The following is an 18,449-nucleotide window of genomic DNA, read 5'->3' as shown; positions in this document are numbered from 1 at the left end:
TTAGATATATATAAAATAAAAATCACACACATCCTAGGGAGCTGCTTGGTTTCCCATATATTATTATATATCACTCATTTTTTATTTTAACTGAAAATGAAATTTTCATAGTCACTGTTTAATTGTAAAGTAAAAAAACATATTTTAAAAATAATTTATGTTTTTTTTCTTAGAGCTGACTTAAAATGGTAAAGACAACAATTCTGTACAGGCTGCCTCATTGTTAAGGTGTTGAAACCAAGCAGTGAGGGTGCTATTTGTGAACTGTGTTTTAAGACAACCTTAAATGTTAATTTTGTGGCCTTCAGCACCTCTTGAAAGCTCAGAGGAGTTAATAAAAGTAAAATTCCTTCTATGCTCTGTGCTGGTTTGACTGAAAACAAGTTTATTTTCTTCATGCAGTTAGAAACTTTTCTTGCCACAGCTAGCGCAGTCGTTGTTTGAATTAAGTGTGAGAACAAGCAGATAACACCCTGGGACAGAATTGATGTTTTAATTCAAGTGACTTTCCAGTGATTTTGAGTTGCAACAAAGAGAATGTAAGAATTCGCTGTTATCTTAGTTGTTCTGGGAGCCAAGGTCTTTCTGGGCGCACTGTCTGCAGGTGTGAGGCAGCTGGGAACCTGTTCTGGTTCTGCTCCATTTTGGTGGAGTTCCAATCAGGAGTTGTTTTAGTTCAGCCTTTTGCCACCCTGACATTTTGCACTTGGCCTCTGGGCCTTTCTGCCCTTTTCTCTCTCTGCCTGGGATCGGCTGTTCAGGACCAGGGTGATCTCTCTCTGCCCAGGACTGGCTGCTCGGCACGGACAGAGTTCATGAGGAATTGCATTGAGTATCTTTTATATTCTGTTTTCCGTTTTATATGTTAGTAGTATGTTATTTTATTAAACTGTTTTTATCTCAATCCGCACATTCTCCCTTCACTTTTGATTCTCTCTCCTATTGGGGGCAGGGGTGAGCAAGCAGCTATCATGGTTTTGATTGCTGGCTGTGGTTAAACCATGACACTCTTAGTGCAATTTATTACATCTTGCATATGTCTGCAACTTGGGTTTTAGCTGCACAGCCTCTTTGGAATTGGTTTTCACAGTCTGCAAGAGAAGTTGTAGGCAGAGTTAACATCTTTTTTTAGACAATCCTCTACCTACAAACTTTGTCTTACATTGCCTAATTATTGTAGCTCTATAGCAACACTGTCATTACCGCACAATAGTTACCAGAATTTGAAACCTGAAATGGAAAATGTGCAGAACTTTTAAAACCCCAAGTTAAGCAATGACAGTGAATTCTTAAGCTTCCATGACATCAATAGGTCTAATAAAAGATGCAGTATCTGCCTACATATGTTGCACTGGTCCATGTCTTGCAAGATCAGCTGCAAAAGCTCATAGGTTCAGAAATCTGTTTTTATTCTATGTTGTGGCTTTTAAGCAAGTCTCACGTCTGTTCAATAAGTAAGCACAGTGTTAGTACTCTTCACAAACATGTTTATTTTTCTGTAAAGTATTTGTTGTCCTACCCTCAAACATTTTAATCAGAATTTAGAGAGACAATTGAGATCAAACACAAATGCACTTTTGCACGTTCTCCATCACTTCCCTTAGCCTCCTTGCACAAAAGCACTTCACATTTTTGTATAAGGTCAGTGATTGTACTCGGGCAACTGCTTGGCCTTGTGTTGTTTGCTTAACTATAAATGGAGGAAAAATGCCAATACTTATAAAATGCTTTTGCAGAGTCATTTCATGAAGCAATCCTGTTTTCTGTCTGAGGCTGGAAATTATGCAGAAGCATTTGATGAAGTAGCCAGAATGAGACGATGCTTGCACAATCATGTGTAATTGTTTTGCTGCAAACTAAAGAATAGCATTTATGAAAAGCACTGAGGTACTACACATTGCTGCACAATGCTGGAATTCATTGAAACATGTTTAAAACACGTCCCTGCTTTGAAAAGTACAGACAACAAGCCTAGATGTAAAACTGCATATTGAGGTGGAATGGCCAGTGTTTATTAACCACTGTGTGCTGCTAAATTAGATGAAATGCTGTTGGATGCAAAGATGAGCCAAGAGTAGGTTTATGGTCCAACATCTATTAAATTTCCTTAAATGCACAAATCCTCTTTGTGGTGAATCTCAAGTGGGAAGTACAGATGTGTCAGTCCTGACCATCCTTCAGTCCATGAAACTCAAATAATATGTAGAGCCTGATGTGTTTATATGTTTCATCTGTGATTCTGCTGCTATGGAGGAGTTACAGCGATTAAATCTGGCAAAAGGAGGCAGAAAGTAGCAGGTTAAACATAAGTAAGGAAAAATGCCCTTCCCATAATGATGGTAGTTATTATGATAAATGCTCCCTGAGGAAAGACTGAGTCAATCTTTAGTGATCCCCTGACAAAATGAAGGCTTCTTTCTGGTACCACTTTGTTTGTAGGAAAGGCTTCTGCCTGAGTGCTGCAATATGGCAACAATAAAACAACGATCCTTGTTACAACACTTTCCACTGAATATAAAAATTGAGGTCATGCTCTGTTTCAGTTTTACAATTCCTTTGTCTGTACCTGAATTATTTAATAATAGAAAGGTCAAGTGGTTCTCTTTAGGTTTTAAAAAATAAATACAACCATTGTCTTTGTGATCACAGAGTTACTGTTAAAAGCCCAGGCACTGCTATTTATACAGTTATTCTAAACCCTATCCTACTACTTACAACTGTCAGCAATTTATCATTTTTGCAATATAAAGCACCACCAAAGATTGTACCAGCTGCTATGCAAAGATAGAGTAGGATAGTTCCTACCTACCAATGTGGCCATCTAAGGTTAACATCAAGGGCAAAACCTGTACACAAAATGACATCAATAGTCCCGTATCACTCCTTGCCTGGCCATCATCAGAAGGAATTGGTGTAGATATTGTTGAAAATATTGCAACTGCTAGGGGGCTTAAAAGCAAGTTAAGAGGTGATTCACAAAGAAGATTTGCTGTGATTCTCAAGGGCCTCTCCATCTGTAAACCCTGCCAGAGTGAGCATATTGAAGGTGCAAAGTCAAGGATTAAAGTGTATGAAACCTCTCCGTTGATCAGATGCTCAGCAGCGAAGTGGGTTTTGTTTGTTCTCCGCTAGTCCTTCTGGCCTGGCGTTAGGAGATGACACTGCTCACTGTGGGCAGTGCTGGCTGGCGTTGAGCAGTGCCTGGTGCTCGTACAACTGCCCCATTTTCATCTGCTGTGCTTTTATATTCACATTGCATCAAAATATGTAACTGTACAGGATGAAAGGCAACAGCAAATTGGATTGTGCCTTAATCTCAGCTGGAGCGCTGCCTTTACAAAGAAGATGTAAACCAAAAGCCTTAAGGCTTCTTGCAGACAGAATAAACTTGCAATACATAAAGTAGCTGTACAAAGACTGAGCAGTCCCTGAAGAGCATCTTTGCCTTTCAGGAACAAGCCTGAAGTGGGAGAAGCCCCTCATGTAAATGCCTTTCCGCAGATGGTATTGACCGTCTTCGAATTGAAATCTTCTATGCTTCAGCATCTCCTCGCTCCTCGTGCCGCCTGACAAGAGCCCGCCACTGGATGGTATGGTCAGTGAAGCTGATTCGGGCATAGACACCATTACCTCCCCATGGCCCCCAGCAGTGGCGGGTCAGGCAGAGCCCACCTTGCCCGGGGCCTCTCGCTGGGAGACGGTCACTGAGGGACAGATGGTCACTGAGAGACCCTCGCTGAGGGACAGACGGTCACTGACAGACCCTCGCTGAGGGACAGACGGTCACTGAGGGAGGGACAGTGGCTAAGCGGCCATTACTGAGAGGCTCTCGCTGAGGAACAGTCACTGAGGGACGCTGGCTGCTGCCCGCCGCGCCTCAGGGGAGCGGCACACCTGACAGCTCCTGTCAGCGTCCTCCCTCCCTCTCTCCTCTCCCGCCTTCGCTGCCCGCGTTCTCCCTTGGCTCCATCTCCCTTTCTGCCACGGCTGCTCTTGCCCCACCTCGCCTCGCCGGCCCCAGCAGCGGCGCCGCCCGGGCGCTCCCCGGCGCTGCGAGCGGCTGTCCCGGGCGGCGCTGGGAGCTGCCCTGCGAGCGGCCCCCCCGGGCGGCCCTGCGTGCCCTCCCGGGCTCCGCGGCGGCAGGGCGGCCTGGGGCTGGGTCTGTCCCGGGTGAGCTGAGGGCAGGCGGGGGGAGGACTAACAGAAATAACTTTTTCTTTTCCTGTGGGTTTTTATTCACACACGCTCCCCCCTTTTCCTGCCGGCGGGGAGCGCTGGGGGAGGGTTTCCCGGCGCTGAGGCGGCGGCGGGCGGGGGAGGGGCGGCCGCTCCCGCCGCTGCCCCAGACAGTGGGCGGGGCTGCGGCGGCGGGAGGGGGAGGGGCGGTGCGCGCCGCCGCCGGGTTCGTGCCCGCGCGCCGCCGCCGTCTCCGCCGCTGTCTGCGCTGCCGCCGCCGTCTCCGCAGTGAGGTCACGGGTGGGCGGTGCGTCCGCGGCGCCTGTTCCGCTCCCCGGGCTGCCGGAGCCCCCGCGGCGCCGGGTGAGGAGCCGGGGAGTTACCGGGGAGGGGGAAACAGAGGTGCCTGGTGGGGGAGGGGGCGCCGGCGGCCCCGCGGTCGGGGAGGGGCGGGAGCGCCTGAGGGGGATGGGGCTGAGCCGGGGGGAGGGGCGCGCCGTCCCGGGGAGGGAAGCAGCAGCAGCAGCAGCAGCAGCAGCAGCAGCGGCGGCGGCGGCGGCGGGTTGGGGGAAGGGGAGTGCGGGCGGGGAGAGGGGGCCGGGGAGGGAGCCGGGGAGGGAGCGAGGCGGCGGAGCGGCCCCCCCGGCGGAGCCGGGCAGGGCGGAGGGTAGAGCCCGGAGCGGGAGGGGGTGAGTCCTGCCCGGAGCGGTGCCCGCGGGGCTGAGGTGAGTCACGGCGGGGGAGGGAGGGAACAGGGGGCGAGCGGCGGGATGCGGCGTCCCGGTCCCTTCCGGGAAGGGGATGCGGGGTGAGGAGCCGGTTGCCGGGCGGAGGGGATGGAGAGCGGCCCCTCCTCTGTCGGGGGACCCCTCCTTCCCGGGGTGCACGCCGTGAGGGAGCCGCTCCGGTGCCGCCGCCCTCCCCGGCCCGCCCGCGGCTGCCGGGCGGGGAATGCGGCGCTCCGGGAGCTGCCGCCGGCTTCCCCCGTCTGCCCGGGCTGAAAGGAAAGCCCTCTGCGCGCTCACCTTTCCTAATTAATCGGAAACCTATCCCTTCTTTGACATATCAGCTCATATTTTTGGGTGGCTTACGACTGGCCTCTTTCTCTTTTCACAGGTTGTCTGGACAGACTGACAGAAATCTGTGTTAGCACGAGACACGGATTTAGCCCATGGCCTGGATCTTACCTCTATTACTAATAGCTTGGGGTGGGCAAATTCTGACACACACCAGTGACATCTGTGCGAAAGGTGACTCTCTAGGGACATTTAGGTTTTTGCCGGCAATCTGGATCGGCTTTTAATTTGAGGATTTATTTGTGAACTACCATAGTAACTCTCGTGATGGTGAAATCATAAAGTTGGCAGCACAGTAAAGCAAGCCCTTAAGATTGTGTTTGATCTCCAAGAACTGAAAATGCTGAATAAAATTTTCATGTAACTTAAACTAAATTTCGGATCAGTTGCATTAAGATCAGCATTCTTCAAATGGAGACCCATTTTTCTATTTTAGTATTTAAATAGAGACTTATTTGAAAAGACAATATATTTTTTAAAAGAAAAAAATGATCGAGGACAGACGTTCTTGCATCAACTCATCATTTTTTACTAAATCGCTGTACAAGACTACTGTGTAAAATAATGGGCAGGGTATGAAAAAAAGCCTTTTGTATACATATTGCGGTGCAGTTTTTATAAGAGCAAATTGAACAAATAACTGTAGAACTAAGAAAAAAACTGTTTAACCTCTCATTAATTTTATGGTATTACGTGCAAAACAAGTTACAGTTTTTACTGTTGGAGTGTAAAATAACATTTTACTGGAAGTGCAAAATTTGGTGTACCTGAGGTAATTGAGACCACTTGAAACTGTTTTTTGTATGAACAAGCAGGAAAATGCACACTCAAGACTGACTTAATTAAAGCTCTGGCATTTAGCAATGGAAAGCCCACAAATAAACTTCCCTCTAGGTCTAGTTTCAGACCAAAAAAGGAGTGGGATCCAAGAGGATGGGAGTCCTCCATTAAAAAAAGCAATGACAGAAATGCACGTAAATAGCAACGTACGAGTTGTAATAAATAAATTGCCAACAATAAAGAAGGAAAACTTGGATGAATATGATGAAACTCCTGCGGAGGCTGATGGGGAAACCACCAAGCCAAACAGCACTTCGCTATCTGAGCCTTTGAATTTAAATCCAGGTTTGAAACACACGTTGGCACAGTTCCACTTGAGCAGCCAGAGTTCACTGGGTGGACCAGCAGCTTTTTCAGCTCGTTATTCCCAGGAAAGTATGTCGCCCACTGTCTTCTTGCCTCTTCCATCACCGCAAATACTTTCTGGTCCGCTGCTTATTCCTCCGGACAGCTCTACAGAACTCACCCAGACTATACTGGAGGGGGAATCTATCTCTTGTTTTAAAGTTGGAGGAGAGAAAAGACTTTGCCTGCCTCAAGTGTTGAATTCAGTTCTCAGAGATTTTTCGTTGCAGCAGATCAATACAGTGTGTGACGAACTGTATATATACTGCTCCAGATGCACTTCCGACCAGCTTCATATTCTGAAGGTTTTGGGAATTCTTCCATTTAATGCTCCGTCCTGTGGGCTAATTACGCTGACTGATGCTCAGAGACTATGTAACGCTTTACTGCGTCCTCGCACTTTTCCACAAAATGGCAGTTTTCTCCCCGGTAAGAACACCTTGGCCCAATTGAAAGAGACTGGCAGTGCCTTCGAAGTAGAGCACGAATGCCTGGGCAAGTGCCAGGGCTTGTTTGCACCTCAGTTCTACCTTGCGCCGGATGATCCGTGTATCCAGTGCTTGGAGTGCTACGGGATGTTCTCACCCCAGACGTTTGTGATGCATTCACACAGATCCCCAGACAAGAGAACGTGCCACTGGGGATTTGAGTCAGCCAAGTGGCACTGCTACCTGCATATTAACCAAAAATACTTAGGAACTTCAGAGGAGCGGGAACTGAAACATCTCTTGGAGGAAATGAAGGAGAAATTCAGCGAGAAAAATCAGAAAAGAACTCGGTCCAAAGTAAGTTCACCTACGCTTGTAAAATTCACAAATCTTTTCTGCTCACACATAAATACTTGTTTTGGAAGCGTGTTACTTGTTTTTTTTAAATGGGAATGCTTGTCAAATCAAGCTTAAGTTAAATTTGTGAGATTGCTTCACCATGGAAATACATTTCTTGTTAAAAGGTGTCGTAATTTGTTGCCTCTTTGGGCTATAAGTAACATGCAAGCTGGTTTGGCTTTGTTAGTTCTTTTTCTGTTCCAAGGTATACAGTCTCTGGAAAATTCGGAGCTATTGTGGAAATCTTCATTCTCCCATTTGACCTTTGAGAATGTTTTATGCGGTGTGTGTTGCAGCAGCTGAGCAAAGCAGAAAGGAGCTTGAAAGTCAAGTATTACAATTTAATTCTTCATTTGTTATTTTTACTCCAGCACACACATGTGCGGTGTGTGGCGACCAGCTTGCTAACCACCCATCTCATGACTTTGTGTGCTGGGTTGCTATTTAGAAGCCCAAAGTCTGCTTGTTCAGCAGTAGCTTTCTGTTTAAACCAGTTGTATAGAGAAATATGCCAAAAAGAGGGGGTTTTAAGCAGTCCAAGTAATGAGCTGTAGGCTGGTATCTTGACAATGGTTAATATTAGATGTTGTATTTTTTCCTAAAATACTGCTGCAAGTCTGTGCTGTGGTTCAAAAATACAGTGCTTATTTTTCCCTTGGAGAGCTTCTATGTTAAATAATGAGACAAGCACACGATAAACGTTGACCATCATATATGTTTCCATTCATAGAAGGTACAATTTTGGGGGTATAATTTAAACTTAAGATGCTTTAAAGTAGTTCCTGCCCCATGACTGATTCTTTTCTATATATTTGGTGTTTAGATGTCTGTGTGATGGCGACTGGTTTGATTATGTATCCCTTTTGCCTGTTGAGTGTTTTGTGGTGGATTTCAAAATAGCAGCAAGAGCAGTCCAGATGGTTGAGCCCACAAAGGTGTGCTGTAAGGTGACAACTTTCAGCATAAGCTTCTGAAAAGTTAGTATTGCGGAAAGGCTTCCTGCAGTAACAGGTGTTTTTACAGTTGTGTCAGCTTACGGTAAGGGATTTTATCAGAAAATTTCCATGAAAGTCTGCAGTATTGTGTGCTTCTGCATGAGGAATTGGTTGAAGATGAGGGTAAGTTCATAGCAAGGAGACTTTGCTTTTCATCTGATAAAGACTTGACAGTCTTTATCGTTGTAGTGCCAGTGTCATAAACTATAGTGTAATGGATGCATCAGTGGAAATAGTCTTCTGTATTCATACCTATAATACTGCCTCCCTTTTCACAGTAGCAGATTTCAGATCATGAGATCTTTCAGTTTCATGTATACAGATGAAAACAACAGCTGAAATTAGCAGTAACAGTAACTTGGACTGGACTAGTGCAAATGAAACACAAACGCTTTCTGGAGTCTTCTGTTGCAGACCTGTATAGTTCTTTATTACAAAGCAGCATATGAAATCACAATGCGAGAGAAACTGTGAAAAGATAAAATGCTGGGGAAAAGGTGTTTTTTGTTTTTTTTTTTTTTCCTTTGTGTTTCATGGATATTCATCTCGAAAGTACAAAAGATTAGAAGAGTTTAATAGGGGGGTGTTGGAGCACAGCCTTTGTTTCCCTGTCCTGGGGAAGCTTGCACAGCTTCAGTAGCCTTTTCCTTCCCTCATTTCTGTGGTGTGAGAGGTATTGCATACAACGTGTAGACATTCCCTTTTCTTACACTTCTAGGAAATTTATTTTCAGATTTTCCATTTGCTGTTTGTCACCTTCTTACCACCTTTGCTGAGTCAGTCCTCAACAGTGCTGACGCAACTTTGAGGTTATCTTGGAGGGCTCAGGAAGATCAGTTGCCCTTGACTAGGCCTTTGTCCATCCAGGAACAATTACTAATTGAAGCCCATGGTCTGGAGCATCCTAGATCCTATGCCTTGCCTTTCTCCTTAGCATTTCATTCTGAGTGTATTCATTTATCAGTGAAAATACGCTTTTGCTTTCAGTGTTTTAAAGAGCAGACAGTGTACTCACAAGGTTAATTTCTTCTATTCTTTGTGCTAATACGAAAGCTATAAGCTATATATTTCAGTGTTTCTTGTTTTCTGTTGAGTTCTAGACTCTGCAGTGTGACATCCACCTGCTTTTCACAGGAACAGCTGTCACTAAGTCGCTGCTGATCTCTGTGCTGGCAGATCCTCATTCCCTTTGACTTTGTGACAGTTTCTGATAATTGCTCTGCGCTAAAGCTTTGTCTTGCCTTTCAGACTAATTCCTTGAGTTGGTCACCATACGTGGGGAAAAGCTCACGATGTGGAGAGTTAACCTTTCTTCTGAGTATTTTTGTAAATCCCTTCTCTGCTAAAGCTACTGGCTTAATGATTAGTCTGAAACCACTACTCACTCTATCTATCTATCTATCTATCTATCTATCTATTTTTTTTTCCTTAAAGAACAGCTTTGTGCAACTAGCTTTAGAAGAAAAATAAGACATGTTTTTCATGTAGCCCTTTCGACCAGTTTAGGTAGGAGTAGTTAGATTTTAAGTTTACTTGGTTATATTGCCTTTATGGATTTATTTAAGAGCATCTAAACTAAACAGATTGTTAGGTTATGAAATACACATGTGTATATTGACATAGAGGCTTTATCTCTGTTGACCTAGAGGGTGAGGAAGGAATCATGTTTGTTTCTGATTACCTTTCATTTTCTTTCCTAAGTAAAATTTTTTTATTGCAAGTTATGGAATTCATTTGTAAAATGTACACTAATGGGTAGACAGAACAGTTGGTTTCCATTTGAAATAGCTGGGAATGTAAAAATCTGACCTGATAACTTGAAAGTACAGATTACCTGATGTATAATTCTATATGTAAATACATAAATGTGGGAAGATGTGGGTCTTAAAACACGGACAAGATGTGAATCAGAAGTTAAAATTGGATTACTGTGTTCTAGCTGTAATGTAAGTAGAAGAAAATATGTACATTATTTAAATTATTAGAATGATACAACTAAGGCAAAAAAGCTTCACAAGTGTCAGGATGAGGCTGTTTTTCTAGAGGTTCTTGACTGTGTTTCAGATCTTTAGTATTTAAAGGCTTCATAATGAATTTACTATTCTGCAGCTTAACTTCCTTGTTACCCTCCCTCTTTTCTTTCTATCTATCTATCTTGGAACTGATTTGGGGAACTTCAAGGGTGGAGTTACATTTTGGTTTAATTGCTAGAGCTGAATTTAGTCAGCTGGAAATTTTCACGAGAATGTTGTAGATGGGATTTGGTCTTTCTCATAGTCAAGTGACATTCGCTTCTGCAGACCTTGGTACCAGCCACACCTGTGTCCTTGGGTACTCTTTTGGCTTCCAAAGGTACTGGCTCTGGCTGGAACGGTGTTAACTTACTTTGTAGCAGCCTGTATGGTGCTGTGCTTTGGATTTGTGGCTAAACCAGTGTTGGTAGCAGACCAGTGTTTGGCTGGCAGGGGCCAGAGAGATACTCTATAATTTATAATGTCATGCTCGGTGGTGAAAACTGGGCTAGACGGGGAAGAAAGGATGTTTTAGCATCCAAGGTGGATGTTATTCAGAGACTGTGCTTGTGGGAGGTGATGAATGATAGTTTGCCTGTATCTTGACCCAGGAGCTGTCTTGCCCTTGTCCCCATCCAACTTTGGGCTGGTGAGGAGGGAGTGGCCGCCTGGGTGCTCAGCTGCTGGCTGGGGTCAACCAACCACACCTTGCCTGAAAACCCGCTTCCCAAGGCTATTTTAATATGATGAAAAGAAGAACCAATTTCTTAGCAATGGGTCTTGTTTAATGTATGACAAGAGACCTTTCACTTGAAAGTAATAGTAACCTTGCAGTTCAGCACAATGTTTCACTAGTAACTTTGACTAAAGAGTAATTCCAAAAATATTTCTGGAGACAGAAAAAGAAGTGCTTTCCAAACACAAAATACACAGAAGTTTTTTAAGATAATAGATTCTGATGCACCTGAATTAATTTTGTTTTTTACTGCAGTGGGAATGGTGGTGTTGTGTTACTGCAGCAGTTTTGCCCACTTCTGTAGTACAAATTCATGACAACTGAAGCAAGTTCTATCTCTGGAACACCAGTAATTGTTCCATTTTATTCACAGGTTTTATTTTGTAATAAAGTATCTGGCAGGTGTTTATTATGATATGGGTATTTTATTGCAAAAGGCTCCTACAGGCTTTTGGTAATTCTAGTTTCTGCTTTATGTTTCTCTCAAACATTTTTAGCATGCCTTTGGCAGAGTTCTGGAAACTCACCAGAGCATTTATATAGGTTTGTAAAGAGATTTTCTTTTAATTTTGTTGATACTTTGTGCATAATGGGAAATTTGAGATGAAAGAACATCTGTAGCTTGCATTGCCCTACATCTCTGCCAAAGACACTCCACTTTCCAGTACCCTGGTTTCTCTGATGTGTATGTATTAATGGTATAAATGCCATTCCACTGAGGAGTGTTTCTGAAAATGTAAATAACATGTATCCATCTTCCAATTACCAATTTATTTTGTTTTCTTTAGGCAGAATCACAGCAGAGCCTGGAATTATCGCAGTGGTATCCAGTTATAAAGCAAGAAGCAGAAACTGATCCTCAACCACCCTCCTTTTTCCACCCCAGGTAACTGAGTTTCCTCTGTAGAACTGTAAGCACTGTATACACAAGTATTTAAATATTTTTTGCTATTTAAAGGTAATTTAAACTGAAAAAAATGTACTCGCAACGTGAACTGTTAGCAAAACTCTAAGGGCTTGCACAGGAATAATTGAACCCTAACTTTTAATGGATTTCTTAGTGTAAATATTAATGAACTGCTTATGAGTGGTTTTTGGTGCAGCACTGAAGCTGTGATCTATGAGTATTCTTCAGCAGGCAATACAATTGAAATGTAATTACAATTTTCCTTTTCAGAGTAGAAATGACAGAAGGTAATTTTTAAGCTTTCATATTATAACACAGTGCATGCATGTGGAAAGCTGCATAGGGCCTATTTATCATGGGCGTAACTTAATTTCGTTTCAAAAACACCTGTGAAAGGTGTTTTGAAGGCTTTGTTCCACACTGGAACAATGGCTACAGCTGAATTGTCTGTTGATTAGTTTCACGATTTTAGAAACCAAGTGCATTTCCTTAACATAGTACACAGTTTGTCGTCTGCATCGAGAGAAACTCTTTCGCTTGACGTACCTCTTACCCTCATCCCCATGTGGTTGTGCATTTACTGTATATGGGTGAGATCAGACTCTTTTGGCTAGCAGCGTGCATCAAAACAGCACGCGTCAAACTAGTGCACAACATTGGTCCCTGTCATGCCCCAGCACTGTCTGTACACAGCTTTGCTATTTAAAGAGTGAAATGCTCATTTGCACTACGCTGGTCACTTCCCCCATCCTCCATTGGCAATATAAGGATTATGAAAATGCTAGAGTCTGGATTCAGTGGCATTCTAGTTTCACTTTTTGCATTTAAATGAAGACTTCATATGATTTTCTGTATGATTTTTTAATCAGCCATGTTTAGAAAATCCTTTTGTTTGATAGCCTCAAAACCTTATCTGGATAATCTACTCAGTAAAGATTAAGAGGATCATTAGGATTTCCTCTTGCATAGGAAAAATTTTAAAAGGACGTCTATTTTTCATTGTAGCTTTCACAGTTTGAAATCACATTAAATTAAAATTACTGCTCTGTACCAGTCATCATTTATTATGCCTTACCTTTAATTTTACTCTTCTACTGTTTCAGTTACTACCTTTATATGTGTGATAAAGTGGTTGCCCCAAACGTATCTCTTGCATCACAATATAAGGATGTTGCCAAAACAACAGTCAAAGCTTCAGAAATAATTAAATCTTCACCTGGACAGTCAGAGAAGAAGCTCAGTAGTGGAAAGCACAAAAAAGCTGCCTCCTATCCAGAGCTTTCTCTTGAAGAACAGGAAAAAGTAGACTTGAAAACTGGTGTGGAGCAGCATAAATGTTTAGGTGAGTAGTGAAAATTATGTTGAAGATTTTTCAGTTTTTATACCATATAATTTCGGAATTCTCAACACCAAGCTAGTATTTTGTGATGTCACTTCAGTTTTCCATAAACTCTTTTGAGTTTTATATAAATCTTCAGTTTTCTTTGCTTCTTTTTTAACTCTGGAAGTTTAATTTTCTGTGACTGTTATGCTGTGTTCTTTTCTTTATAGATCCCCCTGTGTCAACTCGTTCTGCAAGGGGTGGAAAAACTGAACGCATTTCTTCCAGAATCACTAGAGACTCCAGCCGTGTTGAAGTAGGTAATGATGTGCGAACCTTGTCCCCTACTCTCATGAAAGACATCAGTTGTGAAGATGATAAGGGAAGGATCATGGAAGAAGTAATGAAAACCTACATCAAACAGCAAGAAAAACTAAATTCTATTTTGCGGAGGAAACAGCAGCTTCAAATGGTACAGTGCCAATCTCAGTGCATTTCACTTTTGTCATTGGAAAACTGACTTTCGCTTGTTGGTTTTAGAATCAATATCACAGATTACATTCATTTAGAAACACCAGAGCACACTGATGATTTTCCCCCAGCTTGAGTCCAGACACCTAATCTTTAATACCCCTACACTTATTAGGTTTGAATCCAGTAAAAAATGGTGTCTTTTCAGTTTGCAACTACTGTGTTCAAGCAGCTCCTTCATTCATTTTATCCAAATGTAAAGTACCGCTTTCACTTTAAAATGTTTTCCAAACATTTAAGTATTTTGGCAAATAAAGTTTAAGTCCTCTAAAATTTCTCAGTTTCCAGGACTTTAAAGATGCAGACATCAGTATTCTAGGAATGGTCTTTTCACTGCCCTATACAAAAAAAAGTACTGCCTTCTTGTTTTTATTTGATGGCCCTTGTTTTTAGGGGGATTTTATTAGTCTTTTTTTTAGTAATGGATGACATTAGAAACTGGTGTTCACTTGTGATTTTGCAGTTCTGTTTTCCACATTCAGGTAAATACTGTCTTGGCTTCTTACATTCATAGACCAGACCTAATTTTTTATTTCATTTTATGTTAAGCTGAGAATCCATGTGCTCAGATAGGGCCCTAGAACTGCTGCTTTTAAGTTGTTCTGCTCTTGGAGGTAAAGCTTGTAGCTAAGTTTAAAAAAATTTAAGACTTTAAAAATTATCAAAAAGCTAGGGGAAAAAGAAATCAAACTCACTTATTCTGTGTTCTGATTATGTGCTTCTTACAACTGTTTTCCGAGGTTCACTGCTAGAAATTGTGAATCTGATTCAGAAAACTCTGTGTACTTGAAAATATAAATAATTTCTTTATATTGAAATGCTTGCTCCAGAAGTCCAGGCTGCCATTGATAAGTAGATAAACACCGTTATCCGGCTATTGTTATTGATAGATAAATGTGCTCTTTTTGGCCCCATTGTTTTCCATATACATATTTAAATTAAGTTTTTTACTTTTCTGGTCTTAGAACCAAGGTGTATGTGATCCTGATTTTTTTTGACAGGAAGTGGAAATGTTAAACAACTCTAAAGCTATGAAGGAATTAACTGAAGAGCAACAGAATTTACAGAAAGAACTTGAATGCCTGCAAACAGAGCATGCTCAAAGAATGGAAGAATTTTATTTTGAGCAGAGAGACTTGGAGAAGAAACTGGACCAAGTGATGAAGCAGAAGTGTAGCTGTGACTCCAATTTAGAAAAAGACAAAGAAGCTGAATATGCAGCACAGGTGAGAAGGGAAAGTTTATTTCAAACCAAACTGTATTTAATGTATCAAGAAATAGTGAAGCTATTGCTCAACCACCTTAAGGTTTCACCTGTTCCGTGTGTTCTGATACCAGAGACTAATGCCAAAGTAGGTCACAGTGAGAACAATATTTATTTCCCTGTCCTTTGATTACAACTGTGGTAGAGTGCAACTTACAGAAACCCTTCACCTGGCAAGCGTTACAGGATTCTCCTTCTAGGTATCTGTATGATGTTATTGATGAAATACTAATCCTAAACATAAAGTCTGTTGCACTGTCATTTATAACATAACATTTATAACATTCATGTATGTAGGCTTGCCCATGTTATAGTATTAAACATTCCCATATTAGTTACAGAAACAAGCTATAACATTTTTCTTCCTCTTTTGTTAAAAAAATCCAAACCTCACAAGCACCTTTTTGTCAGGTTAGTAGCATACCTTGCTGCTTTTTCTGTTCTTTGGTGCTAGAATCTTCTGTGCTATCTGATCAGCCCTCTTCTGTGCTCTATCTAAGGATTGTGTCAAGAGTTCTCTGGGAAATAATCATATTATTGTCTTCTATCCCTGTCTCTTGGATTCATGTGTCAAAACCTATGGAGATATTTTTTCTTTCTTTTTAACTTTTACTACTGTTTTTTTCAAGTTGGAGGTTATTTGTATCAATTCAATGGAAAAGATCCAGTTAACACCAAAGGGAGCCTTGGAATGCCCCTTTTCAAAATCATTTGCAGTTATGACTGTATGTATATTGAGGTATTTTGTACCATGTCGTGGAAAATTAGTCTTCACAGGTTTCTTTTTTTTTAATCAACAAAATCTGAAACTTCAGTAAAGCTTTGATCATTAGATTGTAGCTGTATACATTTCCTGTTCTTACTGTCTTGAACTAAGAAACAGGCAGTACTTGAGAGACAGGTTTTGGTATTTTTGGGGAGTAGGGCAGAGACGAGCATCATAAATCCTCCTCATGAATTTAATTTCATGACATCCCACTCCACAGATTCCTAGCCTTTGCTGCCAGAAATAATCCTCTCTGACTAAGGCCTGATTTACTAAACATCTGGTACAAGCCCTATTACTGCAAGTAACGACATGTTCTAACTTACAAAGATAATAATGTATAGCATGTTTTATATGGCTTGTGTAGCTCACTTTCTTTAGAGGGTAAAAACTAGATTGTTCCCCAAGGAGACTAGTTAGATCTTTCTTTTGAAGTTAGACTTTGAAAACTTGCATGAAAGTTTACTCTGTTGTTACCTGTGTGGTAGAGCTGTTTGCAACATATAATTTGAACCTTTTTCTCCCATTTATCACACCTTACAATAGATTTTGGTCCTTAGGTTCCAAGCAGTTGTCAGAAGTACCTGAGTTAAACAGAAGTTCTGGCAACAGGTAACTTGCCCAGGCTGTGTATACAACATTTGAAAAAAACCCCTTTAGTCCATATTTTTGAAGCAGTCGCCCAGGCTGCCTTTCCTCTCTGAGAACTGTGGACTGGGAGGAACCCTCTTTGTACATTAAGCAAAATGAATAACTTGGGATTTGCAACTTGGTTAAATATCTGTTCTACTTTCTAAGCCTTCCTGAAGATGCACTTAATGTCTTCTCCTCCTTTTTAACTAATTTATTAAATCGTCTTGTTTAATTGTTGCTTTACCCTGTCAGTCACAATAGGGCAGTATAACCAGTATTGGAACCTTTCCTTAGAGCTGGAAATCAAAACTCAGCCAGAGACTTGCTTATGTAGAACATGCTGTGACATGTAGGCAGTGGGCATTGTCGTGCTGCAGCAGTTTACTTCATCCAGGTAGTGGAGTCAGAAGACTGGCATTAATTTACAAGCAAAATATTGCTGTCTAAGAACCACTCAAATATTTTTGATGACACTAAGAACCATTTAAATATTTCCGATTATACGAGTGGAGATGAAGATTCACTGAATGTGATGTTTGTCTAAAATCAGCACAGCAGCTCTGTGCCTGGTACATTTTATAGCAATTTGCAAACAACAGTGATCCCACGTGCTTCTGCTTCTTTCATTCTCATGAGCCGTCTTCCTCATTTTCAGTGAGGTGTGTGTTTAGTGGTGATTTGGATCAGGTAGATACCTGTCTTTTATATAGGCATGTGGATTTTTTTAGATCTAGTGAAGTCTTTTTGTAAGAAATAATCCCTTAAGTCAACAGTAGAGAACATAACTGGTTTCCATTCTCCTCCCTGTTTTGATTGCTGGTAGTATATCTATAAACAATTGGCAGTAACTTTCCCACACTTGAAAAATTCAGTGGGCTTTTCCAGATCTTACTGTAAATAAGTTTTGATGACACTCTAGCAAGTAAAGGTGAGAAAGAAATTTAATTTCTGTATTTAAACACAAAGTATTTCACAAAAAAAAGCAGTGTACTCATGTTTATGTTTGTAATCACAAATGTACAGGCAGTATGTTCAAAATTTTCTGAATCTAATTTCTGGTAATTCTGTTTCATTTATGTTAAAGGGTATCAGAAAACAGGGTTTGTCATTTAGTTCTAGATATTCATTAAGGCTTTGAAATAAACAAGTAATATTTTGTCAGATAAGGGAAATGAACCTGGGAAATTAAAAAGTACTGTTTATTCTGGGATTTGTGAACCGTCTGATGCAGACATCATCACACTCTTCCTAACAGATTATATGTATATTTGACATGGTCTAGTGTGATAGTTCTTATAAATACAATTTATATGTATTTAAAAATAAGACTTCTTGATGTTTTTATGCTACTCTGATGTTTATGCAACTTTCCATATCAATGTCATTTGCTAATGATGTAGCAGGTAACTGCGTAACTGTAGAAGATGATCTGATAAGTACCAGTGAACAGAAATATTTGTATCTGATGCATACAGTGGTCATCAGTGGCATCTTGAAATGAATAGTTGACATTTACAAATAAGTTTGCTAAAATCTGCTCTGCCTCTCCGTCCTCTCTCTTTTACAGCTGGCAGAATTGAGACAGAGATTGGATCACGCAGAGGCAGACAGACAAGAGCTTCAGGATGAACTGAGACAAGAACGAGAGGCAAGGGAAAAGTTAGAGATGATGATAAAGGAGTTGAAGCTACAGATCTTGAAATCTTCAAGAAATGGAAAAGGAAAATAGAAATTGGAAGAGGAAGCGTGACTGCGTCCTTCAAACAGGGTGTTTTGGTTTTTAATGAATTGTGAGCAGTTTCTGCATGATAAGAAAAAGTATTCTTTACAGATTTCTATTTCCCAGACAAGGCCAGATGAAGATATACATATATACATATATATATATAAACAGAGATGGGTGTACATTTTTTAGATTTTCCTAACCAATGAAAATCTGCATTTATTTATACTGGCGTTTTTCTCAAACAATGAAAAATATGAAACTCTTGAATTTAGAGTCACCAGTTTCTGTCTATTT

General features: G+C 41.3%; 1 protein-coding gene across 1 annotated transcript; it reads left to right on the top strand.

Annotated features, from left to right (window-relative positions):
* Positions 1-6,115: 6,115 nt before the first annotated feature.
* On the top strand, positions 6,116-18,158 carry SKIL (SKI like proto-oncogene; the record flags this gene model as incomplete). The annotated part of the gene is made up of 6 exons (XM_080349857.1): positions 6,116-7,222; positions 11,796-11,893; positions 13,018-13,256; positions 13,466-13,707; positions 14,768-14,992; positions 17,997-18,158. 6 exons carry the CDS (start codon positions 6,116-6,118, stop codon positions 18,156-18,158), a joined length of 2,073 nt encoding a protein of 690 aa, XP_080205983.1.
* Positions 18,159-18,449: the final 291 nt, after the last annotated feature.

The sequence above is a fragment of the Nesoenas mayeri genome (genome assembly GCF_963082525.1).
Source record: "Nesoenas mayeri genome assembly, chromosome: 9".
Classification (NCBI taxonomy): domain Eukaryota; kingdom Metazoa; phylum Chordata; class Aves; order Columbiformes; family Columbidae; genus Nesoenas; species Nesoenas mayeri.
The sequence above is the reverse complement of the archived record's forward strand: the minus strand, read 5'-3'. Positions and strand labels throughout refer to the sequence as shown.